This window comes from Erythranthe guttata, chromosome 1 (assembly GCF_056151865.1).
Source record: "Erythranthe guttata isolate IM_541 chromosome 1, IM_541, whole genome shotgun sequence".
Lineage (NCBI taxonomy): Eukaryota > Viridiplantae > Streptophyta > Magnoliopsida > Lamiales > Phrymaceae > Erythranthe > Erythranthe guttata.
In genome coordinates, this window is record NC_142533.1 from 12,910,398 (window position 1) to 12,929,658 (window position 19,261).

Sequence of the window (19,261 nt, forward strand, 5' to 3'; positions counted from 1 at the left end):
ATTTGAAAGATAGGCGTTTGAAACAATGAATTCACCTCTACGGACTTTAATAAACTCGATTTTCAAAAGTTCAAAAGTCTCCACTTTTGCTTTTGAGGCAATGGGTCGAGTTTTCAAAAATAATTCAACAACTAGTCCTTATTTCTCCCTTCTAGTCTCTTCTTCTTCTTTATATATATATATATATATATATATATATATATAGAAGCATAGATTTTTGACTTCTTTTTTTTTCTTTTCTTTTTTTTTTCGAAGAAGAAGAAGGACCTTATAAAAAATTTCGACCGAACTCCAAGGGGTAATTTTCAAGAATCTCCACCTATTCTACCTTACACATTGGCTAAAAGAAAGAACACCTTTTCTCCGAGGCTCAAATCAAGGTTCTAAGGATAATTTCGATAAAAATGTCGGCTTGAAAGGCTCAAACGGTTCAAAGAAGGCCCAAGTCATATCCCTAATCACTCAGTACTCAATACTTCGTATCATAAATTTCCTAAGGTGAGTTCCAAAACCGAACATAGCATGATCTAGCACAAATTAATTCCAAATTTAAGATACAAAACATTCAGCCAAAGCAATGCACAAAGTGTGATTCCTAGCAATAATTCGCTTCTAAGTTCCGTTGAATCGAAAGCTAAACAAACATCTAATCCTTATCACACAAAACAAGCAATTTCATCATCAAACATTGATCATCTCTCATCATCATAACTCATCGATGCGTTCGACTCAAGCAAATATTTTTTTTTTCAAAGAAAACAATAAATAAACGAAAACGACTAAAAAGGAAAAGAAAAATCCTAAAGCATGCAATCTAAGACATATAAAGCACATAAAAAGTGTTTTTCCACCCCCAAACTTAAAATTTACATTGTCCTCAATGTAATTAAAACGAAGTTTAAGGAAAGAATACACCTTGATTAGTCGAAACATCCTCCACGTGTTGCACCCCTCCATCTCTTCCTCTTTGAAGCAAACACCTTTTTTTTTTTTTTTTTTTCTTTTTTTTTGGAAAAAAAAAAAAAAAAATTCAGGGGTGTTCGGACGGCCGTCCCACATTTTGCACTGTTTTTGGGACGGCCGTCCCACAAACAGTAGTTTCAAAACTCGTCGTAACTTCTCCGGACGGCCGTCTGGGGTTTTGGCTTGATTTTCGGACGCCCGTCTGGGCTTTTTGTGTCCGTTTTTCGACCTAAAAATACAAACATGATTAAATTATTAGATTGCACGCTTATATATATTCTAAGAAAATTAAAAACAACTAAAAATACGGTAAAAAATTGAGAGAAAAAAAAACGATAAATGCTCGGGTTGCCTCCCGAGAAGCGCTAAATTTTAAGTCTTCAACCGGACTTTGCTTCTTGAAATTTTTATGTCCAATCCAAAGCCTTGTAGATTGCGCATTCATCCATGAGCTTTGTCACTTCAATTGCAACCGATACAGGGATAGGATTGCAATATGTCAGGGTCCACTTTAGCTTGTAATCTTTCTTGGTTGTAATCAATCGGTACGAAGCCAAGATGGGATCTTCATCACCCGCTCCCTCAAATTGGTACACAAAAACCTCACGTCCGCGTATAACCTCCAATTCAAACACATTCGCCTTCTTTTCAACCTCTATCGATGCCTTCAAAGCCTCGTCATGAACAACGATAATATTCTCAATTTGAGTATTTGTACTAACCACATCCATCTCCTTCTTCTCTTGTTCCGAGACATATTTGGAGTTTAGCTCGATTGCATTGTCATATTCATCATCCTTAAGCGTCTTCGTTATTTTTTTTTCTCTCTCATCGACACTATTTTCTAGGTCTAAAGGATTTTTTTCACCACAAATTTCAGACGGATTTTCTTTGTTGCAAGCATTCTCGATATCGTCTGAAATATTTTCAAGAGACCTTTGGCGCTTGAATTCTTCCAACTGTAACTCCAGTCTTCGGATAGATGCTTGAGTGGATTTCATAAACTCTTCAAGGACGGAGTTCAAATAACACTCCTGGACAGTGGGTTCTCGTGGCGTGTTGGTGTATGTGTTCCAATAACTGTTGTTGGTATTATCTATGAAATTATTCGCCTTCGGTGCATACCAACATTGGTTAGCGTAATGATCTCCACCACATATTGAGCAAAGTAACGGCATATTATAGGTATTTTGGTGGTATTCGCCAGACGGAAGCCATTCATATCCCGTTTGAGTTGCGCGAAAATTGTAACCCGACATGTAACCAAAGAGAAAAATATTTAAAATTAAAACGAAAAAATAAAAATTAATTTGGGTGAATCGTGAAAATTGTTCAAATCTATAGCTAGAATAAAATAAATAATTAAAATATTCCCCGGCAACGGCGCCAAAAACTTGTTGGCCGAAAACCTACACGCAAGTGCACGTATCGTACAAGTAATATAGTGGACAATCAAGTCCGGATATCGAACCCACAGGGAATATTTAATTATCTAATCCTAGACGCTAAATTCTACCAATTATTATCAAGCCCACCCTACACAGTCGACTTTAGAGAGAATTAACTAAAATAAATTAAAATGCAAATTAAAACGATAAAGCAAGAAAACAAATTAAACACGGAAATTTATCAAATTAAACAAGCCTAGGATTTTATTCTTCCCCCTATGTGATTATTACTCCCCCAATTCCTTCAATTATGCAAGCAATTAACCCGGATTATTAACCTGAGATGCTAAAATAATCATAACCCGCTTCCGCGTGTATTACGATTCTAATACTCTAGATTGAATTACTATATTCATATGCAATTAATTCTAGAACACAACATTAAGCACAAATCTCAATAATGGATACCTAAGAGAGTAACTATATTCCTATGTTAATACTACAAAGGCTCTTCTATCACAGTTCTAATTATTAACCCGATCTTCCGATTCATGCGATTAACAATAACATGAAAAGCACATAAAGTGGCCAGTTTCATGAACTTAATAAAACAAGTAGAAGAAATAATCGGGAATTAAAATTTGCATAAAATCATAGAATTGGGTTCACAAATCCCACATAGGGTTCGAAATAAAATCCTAGAAATAAGACTTAGCTACTCGTGATTCTTATGGTAAAGAAAATAAAATAAATAAATTAAATAAGAAAAACTATGCTTGAGTCTTCGTTGATCTTCGTTCCTCGCATTTTTTGGTGTCCAATTTCGTAAAAAAAGATCCTCAGTTGTGTGATTGGCTTGGTCTTATATAGGGTGAAGAACTTGGGGAAGAAGGCAGTTTCCTTGTGCAATTAAAATCCCTTTACTGCGCAACTTCTGAGTCTCGGACGGGGGTCCCACAATATGCACTAAACCTCGGACGGGGGTCCGAGCTTTAAATCTTCAGAATTTTGATTTTTTCACTTTTGGCCCATATTTTCTCCAAAATTGCAGTTTCGACCCCATACTTTTCCAATTCTTCAATTTGTACCTAAAATACAATAAATCAACTTTTTAAGCACCAATTATCGTTAAAACACACCAAAAGCTCAAATAAAAAGGTACGATAAAGTGTAAAAATATACACTTAACACACGCCGGTGTCAACAGGGTCAGGCACATCACTTGTCTTGAGACTCGGTGATGGTGAAACCACGGAAGTAGAGATGGGGTCCAGATCCGTGACGACGGGAACAGGAGACACTTCCACAGCAGTAGGGCGAACTTTCTTCGAGGTTTTTCTGGACTTCTTGTCAGCAGGCGAGGCAGAGGGAGTGTGGCATCGTTTCTTGGAGCCCTCAGCAGATCGATTCTTGCCCATGGTGAATAGTGAACACAGAGAAAACGAGAGGAAAAGAAAAAGAACGGCGGTAGAGCAGAAGAGAGAGAATAAAGTGTGAGAAGAAAACCCTAGAAGGGGCAGATATTTAAAGCACAAGGACCGAGAAAAGAGGCAGAAAAAGAGAGGACTCTTCAGATACTTGATATTTTCAAATCAGAAGAAGATCCCACAAAATCCGCGACCAATAACAAACAAGATATTCTCCACACGAAACATCAAAAAATAGAGAAGGCAGGTGACATGGCCATAACCATGTGGCCACAGACAACTAGTAGCCAAAACAATTCACAAAGCCCATATATAAAAAATTTAAGAAAAAAGTTTTAAAAGAAAAAAGAAAAAAAAATCACATCTTTTAAGGAAAAGAAAATCAAGAAGATCACAAGATTAAAAGTTGAGGGCTTGGTTTTCATGAATTAATTTGATAATCTTAAAGAGAATCACAATAGAAGGCCAACGAGCAAACTCTTGGATGCACGATATAACTATAACCCCATGACCATACTCAAGAAACCATAATTTAGGTAATGTTATTAGGGTTATGAATGCGTATGCGATTAGCACAGCAATTCGATCGTGGACTTCAAAGAGAATTTCCTAATATATGCTTGAATATCATCCCAACTTTTCCCCTTTTTTTTTTGAATTCAGACTATTTTGCTTCTCATTCCTCTCCTTTTTTTTTTTTTTTTTTGATATGATGTTCAAGCAAACATTAGGAGGGCAACCCCCTTAAGAATCCACATAGCTTTTAAATAGAAGTCAGAGATGCATATGCGGTAGCATAATTCTCCCAATAGAGGTATAATCTTTGAGATGAATGAGGTCATAGACATTGATCACTCCCGATAGAGGGGGCAACACACTTCTATGATGGCTAACTGTGGAAACAAAAATTAATTCACAAAAACTAACACACAAACAATTAGTCAAAATGAACCTCCTATCATTCCTATTCCAAAAGCAAAGATGTCACATTCGTAGGTGACACATATAATGTCCGATTAAAAATTCAAGTGCAATCCGGACATAAACATTAATTGCACTATCATAGAAATTTCAGTTTTGCACATGGAAAATTCCAAGCGCTTTACGCAAGGAATCAAACCTAAGGAAATCAAGGGGCTTTGTGAAAATATCAACTAGTTGATTGTCTATGGACACATAATCTATAGTCACTCGTTTATGCTCAACTAATTGCCTGATGAAATGGTGTCGAAGATCTATGTGTTTGGTTCGAGAATGTTGGACAGGGTTTTTTGAGATATTTATGGCACTTTCATTATCACAGAATATATGCAGGAGTTTTTCATGAAAGCCATAGTCATTTAACATATGTTGCATCCAAAGAAGTTGAGTGCAACAACTACCTGCAGCTATGTACTCAGATTCAGCTGTTGATAAAGAAATGCAGTTTTGTGTCTTACTGTACCAAGATACTAAGTTGTTACCCATGTAGAAACAGCCTCCTGTAGTACTTTTTCTGTCATCCACATCTCCTGCCCAGTCAGCATCACTGTATCCTGCAAGGCAAGTGTTAGTATCTTTGGAGTACCATATACCTAGTTCAAGAGTTCCATTCACGTATCGTATGATGCGCTTGACTGCACTTAAATGACTTTCTTTAGGATTTGATTGGTACCTAGCACATACTCCTACACTGAAACAAATGTCAGGTCTACTAGCAGTGAGATAAAGTAAACTTCCAATCATACTCCTGTATAATGTGGGATCCACGTCTGTGCCGTCACAGTCTCGTCCCAACTTTTCAGTAGGGCTCATTGGAGTTTTTAGAGGCTTCGCATTATCTAACCCAAATTTACTTACCAGATTCTTAGCATACTTGATTTGTGTGATGAAAATTCCATCCTTCATCTGCTTTACCTGCAAGCCAAGAAAGTATGTTAGTTCTCCAACCATACTCATTTCAAATTCTTTTGACATTTGAGAGATAAATTCATCCTTTTTTGTGGTCAGAAGTTGACCCAAGGACAATATCGTCCACATAGATTTGGGCCAAAAGAATTTCGTTTTTAAAATTTTTGACAAATAGTGTTTTATCTACCCCACCTCTTCTGTATCCTTTTTCAACTAAAAAAGTCGTAAGTCGCTCATACCAAGCCCGAGGAGTTTGTTTGAGACCATATAGGGCCTTTTTAAGTTTATAGACATATTGAGGTTTGAGTGGATCTTGGAAACCTTTTGGTTGTTCGACATACACTTCTTCATTTAAGAGCCCATTTAAAAACGCACTTTTTACATCCATTTGAAAAATTTTAAACTTTAAAGCAGAAGCTACCGAGAGTAAAAGTCGTATTGACTCAAGTCGTGCTACCGAAGCGAATGTTTCATCGAAATCTACTCCTTCAATTTGGGTGTATCCTTGAGCAACATGACGGGCTTTGTTGCGAGTTATATTACCAAGTTCGTCCGTTTTGTTTTTGAACACCCATTTTGTACCTATAACGTTTACCTGGTCGGGTCGTGGAACAAGTTCCCACACTTCATGTCGAGTGAACTGTTCAAGTTCCTCTTGCATAGCTTGTACCCAATACTCATCAAGAATTGCTTCTTTGATGTTTTTTGGTTCTATAGTAGAAGTATAGCAAACATACCTGACCATTTCTTGGTAATCAACTTTGGGCTTATTTCGAGTTTTCATACCTTCATCAAATTCTCCTATCACCTGTTCAGAAGGATGATTTTTTACAACTCGTTTTGATGGCCTTTTTCTTTCTTCTGTGCTTTCCTTCACTGCTGTCACTCCTTCAGTGTTTTCCTTCACCGTTGTCACTTCTTCTGTGCTGATTTCTGGCGTTTGTACTGGTACAATGGTTTTTCCAAGACTAGAGTCTTCCTCATCCATTCCTGCAGATAAAAATTCGTTAAAGCTTACATTAATGGATTCCATGACAGTCATTGTACGTTCATTATAAACGCGATATGCCCTGCTGTTTAGAGAGTAACCAAGAAAAATACCTTTATCTCCTCTTGCAAAGAACTTACCGAGTTGTTCTCTATCGTTCAAGATGTAACATTCACACCCAAAGACATGAAAGTAACTTAAGTTCGGTTTCTTACCTTTCCATACTTCATATGGAGTTTTCTTGGTACCTGGTCTGAGGTGTACACGGTTTATGGTGTAGCAGGCAGTGCTCATAGCTTCAGCCCAGAACTTTGTGGCCACTCTTGCTGAGATGAGCATTACGCGAGTCATTTCTTGGAGAGTTCTGTTCTTTCTTTCTACCACACCATTCTGCTGTGGTGTCTTTGGTGTTGAGAATTCGTGAGAGATACCATGTTTATCACAAAATTTTGTGAATGAAGAGTTTTCAGACTCTCTTCCATGATCGCTTCGAATTCTTCCAATATTGCTGAATTTTTCAATTCGCAATTTTTTGCACAGAGTTTTGAACTCATAAAAGGTCTCTGACTTTTCCCTAATGAAACATACCCAAGTGAACCTTGAGAAATCATCAACACAAACTAGTACATACCTTTTTCCACCAATGCTCTTGGTATGCATTGGTCCCATTAAATCCATGTGAATGAGTTCCAAGGTTCTGCTAGTCCCTGCATGATCTTTGTTCTTGTGAGATGTCCGTACTTGGTTTCCCAATAGACAGTCACCACATGACTCAGGTGTGTCAGTCTTCAGTTGTGGTACCCCTTTCACGCATCCTGCATTAATAAGACGGATTAGATCATGAAAATTTAGGTGACCTAGTTTCCGATGCCAGAGATCAGTGAGGTCAGAAGAAGTGTGATGACATTGATCCGACTTATCAATCTGATCAATTTTGTAGCAATTATCTGATGACCTGTATCCAATTAGAACACAATTTTTGTTTTCATCAAATACTCACACTTACGCTTTGTGAACACTACTGAGTCGTATAGGTCACACAATTGACTTACACTCAGAAGATTTGATTTCAAACCTTCCACATACAGAACATTGTTCAGGTTTGGCAATCCTCCAACATTCAAGTCCCCTTTTCCTTTTACATAAGCCTTATTTCCATCTCCAAAAGTAACCTGTCCACTAGACATGTTATGCATATTTGACAAGAAATTCCTTTCACCTGTCATGTGTTTGGAGCATCCACTGTAAAAATACCAAGAGTTAGTAGTACATGTATTTAAAGATAAAATAGCTGATCAGCAGTTAGTACTATCCTTTGCCATCCTTTGTTTATAAGAGTTGTTACTTTGAGGGTAACTAACCCACGCAGCGGAATTGGATGTCTGATATGCTAACTGTTTATTTATCAATTTCCATCTTTTAAAGCATTTAGGCCTGACATGCCCTACTTTGTGATAGAAGTGACAGATAGGAATAAACTTAGTAGGATAGGTTTGGTTGTTCACATGAGAAGATGTGGGATTGACAAATCTGATTTTCTGGTTTGAACCAGTGTTAGAATTAGATTGTCCATCAGTATACCCTAACCCAATTCTTTTGGAATTTGAAGGATGAGCATTTATGATTTCATCTAATCTATTTGAGGGAAGAAATGCAGTGCGATTTTCTTAATTTTCATTTTCCTGTGTGACATACCTGAGATGTGGCGGTTCTGTGCACGTGATGTCTTCGAGTGTGTCTTCTGTGATTCTGCAAGTTCCACAGAAATCATTGTTTGTATCATCGTCACTAGCTTCACTCTCATCATCAGACTCTGAGGTGTCATCACTCTAGGTTGTGGCAAATGATTTTCCTTGTATTTTCAGAGTGTTAGCACATTCTGCCTGGATATGACCATAACCATGACACTCTCTACATCGAATTCCCTTCTTGATTTCTGGCTTATCTGTAGAGGTCCTGGGTTTTCTCTCAGAGTTTGTAGGATGTCCATTTCTCTTCATGAATTTTCCAAAGTTTTTTGCTATTAAGGACATGGATTTTGTGAGCTTGACTTCAAGTGCTGTCATAGGAACAGTAGACACATATGTTGTGGTGTCCGATACAGTTTGCAGAGCAATTTTTCTCTCCTTGTCCATTCTGCTAATGTTCAACTTGTTATCAAAAGTTTGTAGATTTCCAATCAGATCTTCAAGTCGCAATGAATCCACATCACTGGCTTCCTCTATGGCAGTGATCTTGTACGCGAATCGGTCTGGCATGGATCTGAGCACTTTTCGTACAAGTTTAACTTCAGGATAAGTTTCACCGAGGCCATGAGCTTCATTTGATATGTCATATAATTTGGAGTTAAACTCGCCCACGGTCTCATTTTCTTCCATACGAAGATCTTCAAACCGGGTGGCAAGCATTTGAAGTTTGGATAGTCTGACTGAAGCAGTTCCCTCGTAAGTTGTTTGGAGTTTTTCCCATGCTTCTTTAACACACTCACACGCCGAGATTATCTTGAATTGATTGATATCAATTCCATTGAATATAGCATTCAGGGCTTTGGAATGCATATTTGCTGCAATTTGTTCGGCTTTGCTCCAGTCTTTCTCATGCTTCTCAGTTTCAATCCCTTTCTCATATGTGGCAACGGGTCGCTTCCATCCAGCCAACACTGTTCGCCATGCATCTTCATCCATTGACTTTATGAACATCTTCATCTTACTTTTCCAATAGGAGTAGTTGGTTCCCGTGAGCAGTGGTGGGCGAGTAGTGGAACCTCCTTCCATATGAGAACTCATAGTACCTATGAACAATAAATGGCAAATAAATCAAATTACCAAAATCACACTCTATGTATATCTAGTGAGAGGCTCTTGATGCCAATTGTTGATTTATACTCCTATAGAAATCAATTAACCTATGTTGTAACAGTTAAGTTGTGGAAACAGTATTCAGTTACAACTGTAAATCTTGTGTTGACACAGTTATACTCTACTTAAAGTAAATAAACAGAACACAAGAATTAATGTGGTTCAGACACAATTGTGCCCTACATCCACGTGGACCTGCAAACACGATTTCACTAGTTCAGATTTATAGTGTACATTAATAGGACTTAATAAAAACACTAAAGACTTCCTCTTTATGTAGTATGCCGTTCTTGCACACAACTCGAACTTCGTGTTTCTTCCAACAGCAGTTCCACACTGCGTGCCTAGAACTCCTTTCTGTCCTGAACTCCCTTCAGTGACGCGGTTGATCTCTCAAGAGATCTATACAGCAAATTTGTATATGTTGACACATCCAACGATGGCACAGTTCTGTTCAGCAGAACGTTTCAGCGATTCTTCAAAGCTATGGAGTGATTTTTCTCCCAACTAAAGTGTCACAGTCTTTGTGAGGTGAGGAGCCTTATATAGGCTTGAGATCGGCCTTCAAAGACCTGTCTTCTAAAGGAACCAAATAACTAGGAAACAGAATCCTAGTCAATATCTAGTTCTAATCTAGATAACTATAAAAGATTCCTAACAAGAGTAAAGTACAAGGAAATAAATCTAAGTCCTAAAGAATTACAAAGGTAGGACTCTAAATTTCCAAAATAAACATGGGAACAAATCTTTTGCCAATCTTTACTTCCCAAGAGAGGCGGATTTCTTTCTCGGTAGAAATCTGGCGCCAACAGGCACCAACTCACGATTAATATGTACGGCGGTGATTAATCGGTGATAAATCAGAAATAAATCGATTTTTAAAATTTAATATAATATATTTCTATATATTTTTTATAAATACTCAAAACATATATAAAAAAATATTTAAACATAGTTATATATCTATGATGTATATATCCTAATAACATAATAAAAATTTAAGCATAAGCATATATATACATAGATTCCTGCCCGAGTGTTTAATTAGTCGATGTCGTACTTCGAGAATCTCGGAGATCTTTATGTTCATATGGAAGTTTTCGGGGAATGTTGCTCTAATACCACGTATGTGTGACAACCTTTTCTAATTACACTTACTTAGTGATTTAGAATATGCTAGCAGAAGACTTTTACAAATAGAAAGTTACGTATAAATTTTTCTTTTCAAATCAAAGGAAGAGTGTCCACATATAACCATACCATATACACTTAACCAATTATCACAAAAGAGACATGCATGACTAGTAATTTAAATTCTCAAGAGTAAAGAGAGGAATTTCGGACAGATTAGATAGATAAACTTCAAAAATTATTTTCTCTTAAACCCTTCGTGAAAAGACTATAAACATTTAACCACATACTCTAATATGGGTTGTGATCACTCCTCGAAAATAGTTTTAAAATATCGTAAGCCATTTGAGAGAAATAATAAAACACATGCAACTGTACAGTTTGAAAATCCAGAACAGGGGAGGAAACTTTGAAAATTGTTTATAAATTCCCTACTTTTCTAAACACTACCAAATTTTATACTAAGATAGAAAATTGAGTAAGGAACATATTCCAAGTTAAATGTATTCATTTTAGTAAGAAAAACTTCATATATTGTTGCATGTCGTAAAATTACTCTGTGTGTATACAGTTATGGAAAATAATTTATAATAAAATCATGGCTTATCCAAATGATGCAAAAAAACCTACCAAAATGACCGTAACAAGACCTATGACACTGTAAGATTACATGCAATTCCATACAGAAGGTATATTCAATACATATTATGAAACAATAGGGCAGAACACAGTATATAACTAACCGATAAGCATTATATAGAAGTTTGGCAAAAAGAGGTAATCATAATTCTAATTATTATTAAATGAAATGTTCTTACTACAAAGATCCCTCGAGGGGTTTGTTGAGTGTATATTTTACACTCGATATATACCTTTTTACGAGGATTTTTGTATAATTTTATTGAGTTTATGGTACTTAATTCTTGGTTTGTTGTAGTTTAGGTACAATTTGAAGATTTGGGAATTTTAAGGATGAAACGAGCGAAAAAGGGTAAAAAACGGACAAAAGAGGAAGAAAACAATTGGAAGCTGAAAATGGCCTGGCACGGCCATGTGAAAATAAGCCTATTTTTGGCACGGCCGTGCAAACTATTGAACGTGGGCAAAAAGTTTCGGAATTTGACACGGCCATGTCAGAATTGTACTTATTAATAAGAACAAGGATAGAAGAGCCTCTGAGTAGTCTTCACTAGATGAGTGTGATAATTGCATGTATTATCGTAGACATATAGATAATACCTTAGGTAGCCGTTTACAAGACTTGTTATTTAATGCTTTATTCATAATTGGTTTGCATAGACATATAGTCAATCGGTTATAAATAATAGATTCATAATACACGCGACAGCGGGTTATGAGTAATTGAGTGTATCGGGTTAATAATCAGGAATTGTAATTTGCATGATAGAAGATTAATTGGGTGACGATTTATCGCATAGGGGGAAGATAAAATCCTAGATCCGTTTTTATATTGATATTTTCTCGTGATTATTTTCTTTCATAATTAGTTTAATTGTTTAGTTGATTAAATTTGATAACCTTGCGTAGGCTGGATAAAAATCATAATTGTTACAATTTGGTACTTAGGATTAGATACTTTGAGTATTCCATGTGGGATCGACATCCGACACTCACCAGCCCACTCTTTACGACTTGTTTGCGATACGTGCACTTGCGTGTTAGGTATTTAGTCCCATAAGTTTTTGGCGCCGTTGCCGGGGAAAATACGGCTAAAGTATATATTTATTCTAATATTAAATTTGAGCAATTTTTCTTACTTCGGCCATTTTATTTATTTATTTAAATATTTTATTTGCTTATTTTATTTTTATTATTTTTGTTTTAGGTACTTTTTATGCGAAGACGACACGACACAAACTTGCTACCTTTTGATCCTGAAATTGAGCAAATGTTTAGGAACGCCAGGATAAATCAACGGTTAGCTCAAAACATTCCCGCAACAATGGAAGAAGAAAATAATAACAGGGGAGATGACCAAGGGCGCTTACGAAATGCGGCAGGAAATATCATCAACGAGCAAGAGCAACTTCAGCTCATTAATCCACCACCTCGTCAACGAGCATTGCATGAGTACACCATTCCAACACTCAATGGGATTCAATCAAGCATCCAACAGCTCCCCATTGAAGCCAATAATTTTGAAATTCGAGCGGGACTCCTTACTATTCTCCAAAACAATGGGTTGTTCAGCAGATTAGCTCATGAAGATCCGCATCTCCACTTGGTCAACTTTCTCGAAACGTGTGATTCACATAAGATGAATGGAGTATCACCTGAAGCACTGCAACTCCGCCTTTTCAAGCACTCTTTACAAGGAGCAGCCCGAGAATGGTTACAAACTCGTGCACCGCACTCCATCTCGTCTTGGCCCCAGCTAGCACAATTCTTCATGAACACATACAACTCCCCAACCAAAACTGAAAAAATCCGGAGAGAAATACATAACTTCACACAAGAAGCCGGTGAAGCGTTATTCGAGACGTGGGAGCGATTCAAACAACTAATTCGAAGATGGCCGAATCACGGACTTCAAGAGTGGCGCCAGCTGCAAATATTCTACGATGGATTGCTAGATAACTCGAGGACTGTGCTCGACTCTGCAACTGGAGAAATGTTCATGAGTTTGACCTATGACAAAGCATACGAACTTTGGGAGCGAATCGCTAGAAATAAATACATGCAGGCATCAGACCGGTCAAATAGCAGAGCCAATAAGAAGAGAGGAATTTTAGAGTTAGATGGGGTCACAGCAATCACTGCCCAGTTAGAAAAACTATCAAAGAAAGTAGCAGCTTTGCAAACTCAACAAGTCCATGCAGTCCAGGGTCCTGACCAGTGCTTACAAGAAGCGGAGTCTCTAAATTACGTGAATGACACCAAGCGACAACAGAAGAACCCGTTCTCCAACACATATAATCCGAGATCCAACACATATAATCCGGGATGGAAAGATCACCCCAACTTTGGATGGGGAGGAAATCAGCAAGGACAAAGGCAAGGACCACCTCAAGGTCAACCTTCTAGTTGTTCACGGCCAGCTCCCGGATTCCAAAATCCACCTCAAGCCCCACCTCAAGGTAAAGATCTCGCAAATATCTCAGCTCAATTCATGACATCAACTCAAGCCTCCATCCGAAATTTGGAAACATAGATGGGTCAATTTGCAACCCAACTAAACGCGACGCCAGCCGGTGCATTGCCGTCAAATATGGAAGATACTCGAAAGGGCACCAACGAGCAATGCAAAGCCGTAAGTTTGAGGAATGGGAGACAATTGGAAGAAGTGACGAAAAAGGCAACAAGCAAGGATGGATGGAGAGCAGGAAGAAAGGAAAGTTAAGATTCTGACAGATCCACCAGGTGAGAAAATGGTCGTTGCGCCTAAGCCGACCCCACATGTACCTTATCCTCAATGCTTGATAAAAACAAAGAATGAGTTGTATTACAAAAGTTTTTTTGAGCAATTGAATGAATTACATATTAATATTCCTTTTACTCGAGCTCTTGAACTAATGCCTCATTGGGTAAATTTTTTGAAAGATATGGTATCTAAGAAACGGAAATTCGGTGAGCATCAGATGATAGCCTCAACCGAACAATGCAGTGCCATTCTCACTCACCCAATCCCACCAAAGCTTGGAGACCCGGGTAAGTTTACAATTCCAGTCGCGGATGGAGGTAAGTTCTTTGCAGAATCTCATGCCTTTCTCGGTTTTTCAAAGTTTGAGATTAGGAGATATAAAATTGGTATATGTTACTTTACAGTTAGTCGGTAGATCACTCATATAGCCAAAAGGAATAGTAGAGGATGTGTTAGTAAAAGTAGATAAATTCATTTTTCCTGCAGGTTTTGTAGTTCTTGATATGGAAGAAGATAAGTGATTTTGGGGAGACCTTTTTTGAGAACGGGTAGAACTATAATTGATGTGTATAATGGTATTTTATCTAGGTCTTTGGGGGATGAAACGATTGAATTTGATGTTTTCCGTACAATGAAGCATCCTCAAGAGGGTGATGAATGTTTTGCTTTTGATGTGTTAGATCAATTGACTTTTGATTTTATTGAACCTTTAATTGTGGATCCGTTGGAAGCATCTTTGAGTGCATGAACATCAATTGAGGAAGAAGCAGTAACTGAACAATTATGTTGGTTGGATTCAGCAAAGCCGTTGTCAAAGCCACGCTTTGAAAGTTTGGAGACGAAACACCCTCAGTGATCGAACCTCCGAAACTTGAGCTTAAAATTCTACCTTCTCATTTAAAATATATGTACCTTGGAGCTCATGATTCCTTACATGTTATTATTTCTGCATCTTTGACAGGTTTACAGGAAGAAAGACTCTTGGATGTCTTGCGAGAGCACAAGCTAGCACTTGGGTGGACAATTTCCAACATCAAAGGCATAAGTCCAACTTTTTGAATGCACAAGATCATCTTGGAGAAGAGCCATAAATCTTCAGTGGAGAAGCAAAGGCGATTGAACCCCATCACGAAGGAAGTTGCGAAAAAAGAAATCATCAAGTGGTTAGACGCATGTATTATTTTTCCTATTTCCGATAGTGCGGGGGTTAGTCTGGTGCAATGTGTACCTAAGAAAGGGGGGATGAGTGTTATAAAAAATGAAAAAAATGAATTAATCCCTTCTAGGACACTAACATGTTGGCGAATTTGCATGGATTATAGAAAATTGAACAAGGCCACTTGAAAAGACCACTTTCCCTTGCCCTTTATTGATCAAATGCTTGATAGGCTAGCTTGTCAAGAATTCTGTTGTTTTTTAGATGGGTATTCCGGTTATAACCAAATTTCCATAGCTCCCGGGGACCAAGACAAAACCACTTTTACTTGTCCTTTCGGTACTTTTGCCTTTAGACGTATGTCGTTCGGTTTATGCAACGCTCTCGCCACTTTTCAACGTTGTATGATGGCAATTTTTACGGACATGGTTGAATGTGGTCTTGAAATATTTATGGATGATTTTTTTTCCTTTTCGGTGATACGTATGACACTTGTCTCCAAATACTGGCTAAGGTTCTTCGCAGGTGTGAAGAGACAAATTTGGTGCTCAACTGGGAAAAGTGCCACTTTATGGTGCAAGAAGGGATTGTGCTAGGACACAAGGTGTCAAAAAAGGTTTAGAATTCGATCGAGCCAAAATCGAAACAATCGTAAAATTGCCGCCACCAATTTCAGTAAAGGGAATTCGAAGTTTTTTAGGACATGCAGGGTTCTATAGGCGGTTCATCAAGGATTTTTCTAAGGTTGCCAAACCATTGTGCAAGTTGTTGGAGAAGGACGTCAAATTTGACTTCAATGACGAATGCCTCAAAGCCTTTGACGAATTGAAAACAAGGTTAGTAACTGCACGTATTATTGTTGTGCCTGATTGGGATGAACCCTTTGAACTTATGTCTGATGCCAGTGATTATGCAGTAGGTGCAGTGTTGGGCCAAAGAAAGAATAAAATTTTTAATTCAATTTACTATGCTAGTAAAACTCTAAACAATGCACAATTGAACTATACCACTACTGAAGAAGAGTTGCTAGCAGTTGTTTTTGCATTCGAAAAAATTAGATCATATCTTATAGGCACAAAGGTCATTGTCTTTACAGATCAGTCGGCCTTGAAATATTTGATAGAAAAAAAAGAAGCAAAACCTAGACTTATGAGGTGGGTCTTACTGCTGCAAGAGATTGATTTGGAAATTCATGATCGTAAGGGTAGCGAGAACCAAGTAGCCGATCATTTATCTAGGCTAGAAACATAATTAAACGATACAATTTGCATTAATGAAAACTTTCCGTATGAACAATTATTTGTTGTGGATAATCAAGAAGTACCATGGTATGCGGATTTTGTGAATTATTTAGTTAGCCATGTACTTCCACCTGAGCTCACTTTTCATCAACGAAAAGAGTTTTTACACGATGTGAATTTCTACTTTTGGGAAGAACCCTTTTTGTTTAGACAATGCAGCGATTTAGTCCTTTGAAGATGTGTACCGGAAAGCGAGCAAAGAGATATACTATTTCATTGCCATGGCTCGGATTATGCGGGGCATTATGGAGGTGAGCGAACAACGAGAAAGATACTTCAGTCAGGTTTCTTTTGGCCAACTCTATTTAAAGATTGGTATAAATTTGTATCGAGTTGCGATAGATGCCAGCGAGTAAGTAATATTTCTAGGAGGCACGAACTGCCATTAAATACAATGATCGAAGTAGAGCCCTTCAATGTATGGGGAATAGATTTTATGGGGCCTTTTGTCCCATCATTCAATAACCTATACATCTTAGTGGCCGTCGATTATGTATCTAAATGGGTTGAGGCGGCCGCCTTTCTTACTAATGATTCTACAGTGGTTTGTGCTTTCTTGAAAAGATAGATTTTCACTCGATTTGGAACATTGCGAGCATTTATTAGTGATGGAGGTACTCACTTTTGCAACAAACAATTCGAGGCACTCTTGGCCAAGTATGGTGTAAAGCATAAGGTCGCATTGGCCTATCACCCACAGACGAACGGGCAAGCTGAGGTTACGAGTGAAATCAAAAATATCCTCGAAAAAGTTGTGAGTCCTACCCGGAAGGATTGGTCAAGAAAATTAGACGATGCACTTTGGGCATATCGTACTGCTTACAAAACTCCACGTGGGATGACACCGTTTCGATTGATTTATGGCAAGGCGTGTTATCAACTGGTTGAATTGGAGCATAATGCGTTTTGGGCAATTAAGAAGCTCAATTTTGATCTTGAGGCATGTAAGGAGAAACGAATGATGCAACTCAACGAGCTCGATGAATTGCGATTGAATGCTTATGAAAGCAATTGTGTTGACAAAGAAAAAACCAGGAGATGGCACGATAATAAAATATTGCATCGAGAATTTCACAAGGGTCAATTGGTACTCCTTTTCAATTCCCGTCTCAAGTTATTTTGGGGAAAATTCAAGTCAAGATGGTCCGGACCGTTTACTATACTCGAAGTATTTCCGCATGGCGCAGTCGAGTTATTGGATTCCGAAACCCAAAAATCTTTCAAAGTCAATGGGCAGTGCCTCAAGCATTATTGGGGAGGAGAATTCAATCGCCAAGTGACTTCGGTCACTTTAGCTTGAGCAAAGAAGCAGACATAGTCTCGCTGAAGACTGTAACTTAGCGCTTCTCGGGAGGCAACCCGAGATTATGTTTTTTTTTTTCTTTTTCTTTTTTTCGTTTTTAGTCATTTTTGTTAATTTTTGTTTTTATTTTTATTTTCTTTTTATTGAAGCGTGCAAACTAATGAACTAAGCAATTTTTTTTCAGGGTAAAAATGCAATTTGGAATACCACACGGCCGCATCAAAATGAACTTGAAATTCACACGGCCGTGTGGAAAGCAGAAAAAGCTACTGGATGATTTTTGCAATTCACACGGCCGCATGAAAATTGAACTAGAAACTCACACGACCGTGTGAAAAGCAGAAAAAGCTACTGCCCAAAATTCATGTTTCGCACGGCCGCACGAAAAATAGCATTTATTTTCATACGGCCGTGCGGGAAACAAACAGCTACTGCCTAAGTTTGGTAATTCGCACGGCCGTGCGGCAAACATTTCAAAAATTCGCAAGGCTGCGCGAAACGAGGCAGAGGCGTTTTAAAGAGGGGTCAACACAACACAATTCTCACAATTCCAACTCTTCCCTCTCTCTCCTACTTCGAACCATAACTTCACTTTTTCAAATTTATCACTTTTTCTTGCAAACTTTCGCCTAAAGTTCACGGACCACATACACATAACTCTTAAACAACTTGGGTTCTTGTTGATTTTCGCAGGGAGGGTTCAAGAAGGTGCCAAATTCTCAAAACACCCATTCAACAAAGAACGCCCACAAGGTGTTCGACGATTTTCCCGAGTCAAGTTTGGGGGAAATTTTACACACCAATTCATCTCAAATCCTTTCCAAAAGGCATACTCAACACCATGGGAAAAAGAGGACGAGACGGAGAAGGCACCTCGAAGGGCAAGGGAAAGGGAAAAAAGGACGCCCAAATTCCAACTCCCGATGATGATGCATTTTTTGTTGAAGGCTCCAAAGCTCTTTTTAACAAACAAAGGGTGAAGAAACTCGTAACGGAGCGAGCATACACGATTAACTTGCCGCAATTTGAACCATTGAATCAAGAATTCGTGCGACGAGGGTGGCACTCATTGCTAGAACCGGCGAATTCGATCAATTTGTCCTTAGTCCGCGAGTTCTATGCCAACCACCGTATCCACCAAACTTCAGATGGGATGACGAGACCGGTTCGAGGGAAGAAAGTGGATTTGAGTGCCAAAGCCATTAACTCCTTCTACAACATCAAATATGAGGCGTTCAATTGGCAACAATTGCAAACCGAGGTAACAAAAGATCAACTCGGAGAAGTATTATGCGATGGGCCCCCAATCTGGTCCGAATTCTCCAACGATGAGGAGTACGAGTTAGAATGGAAATGCATCCACCAAATAGGCAAGGTGTGCCTTACTTTTGTATGCGCCAATCTCATTCCCACTCGATCATTAACTCAAATCAACCATGAAAGGTGTGCTCTTGCGTATTTCATCTTAAAGGGC

At 38.2% G+C, this 19,261-nt stretch overlaps 1 protein-coding gene across 1 annotated transcript; it reads left to right on the top strand.

The window, feature by feature from the left end:
• Positions 1-16,637: 16,637 nt before the first annotated feature.
• On the top strand, positions 16,638-17,784 carry LOC148772867 (uncharacterized). Its single transcript, XM_088821820.1, has 2 exons — positions 16,638-16,735; positions 17,091-17,784. Exons 1-2 carry the CDS (start codon positions 16,638-16,640, stop codon positions 17,782-17,784), a joined length of 792 nt encoding a protein of 263 aa, XP_088677946.1.
• The last annotated feature ends 1,477 nt before the right edge of the window (positions 17,785-19,261 follow it).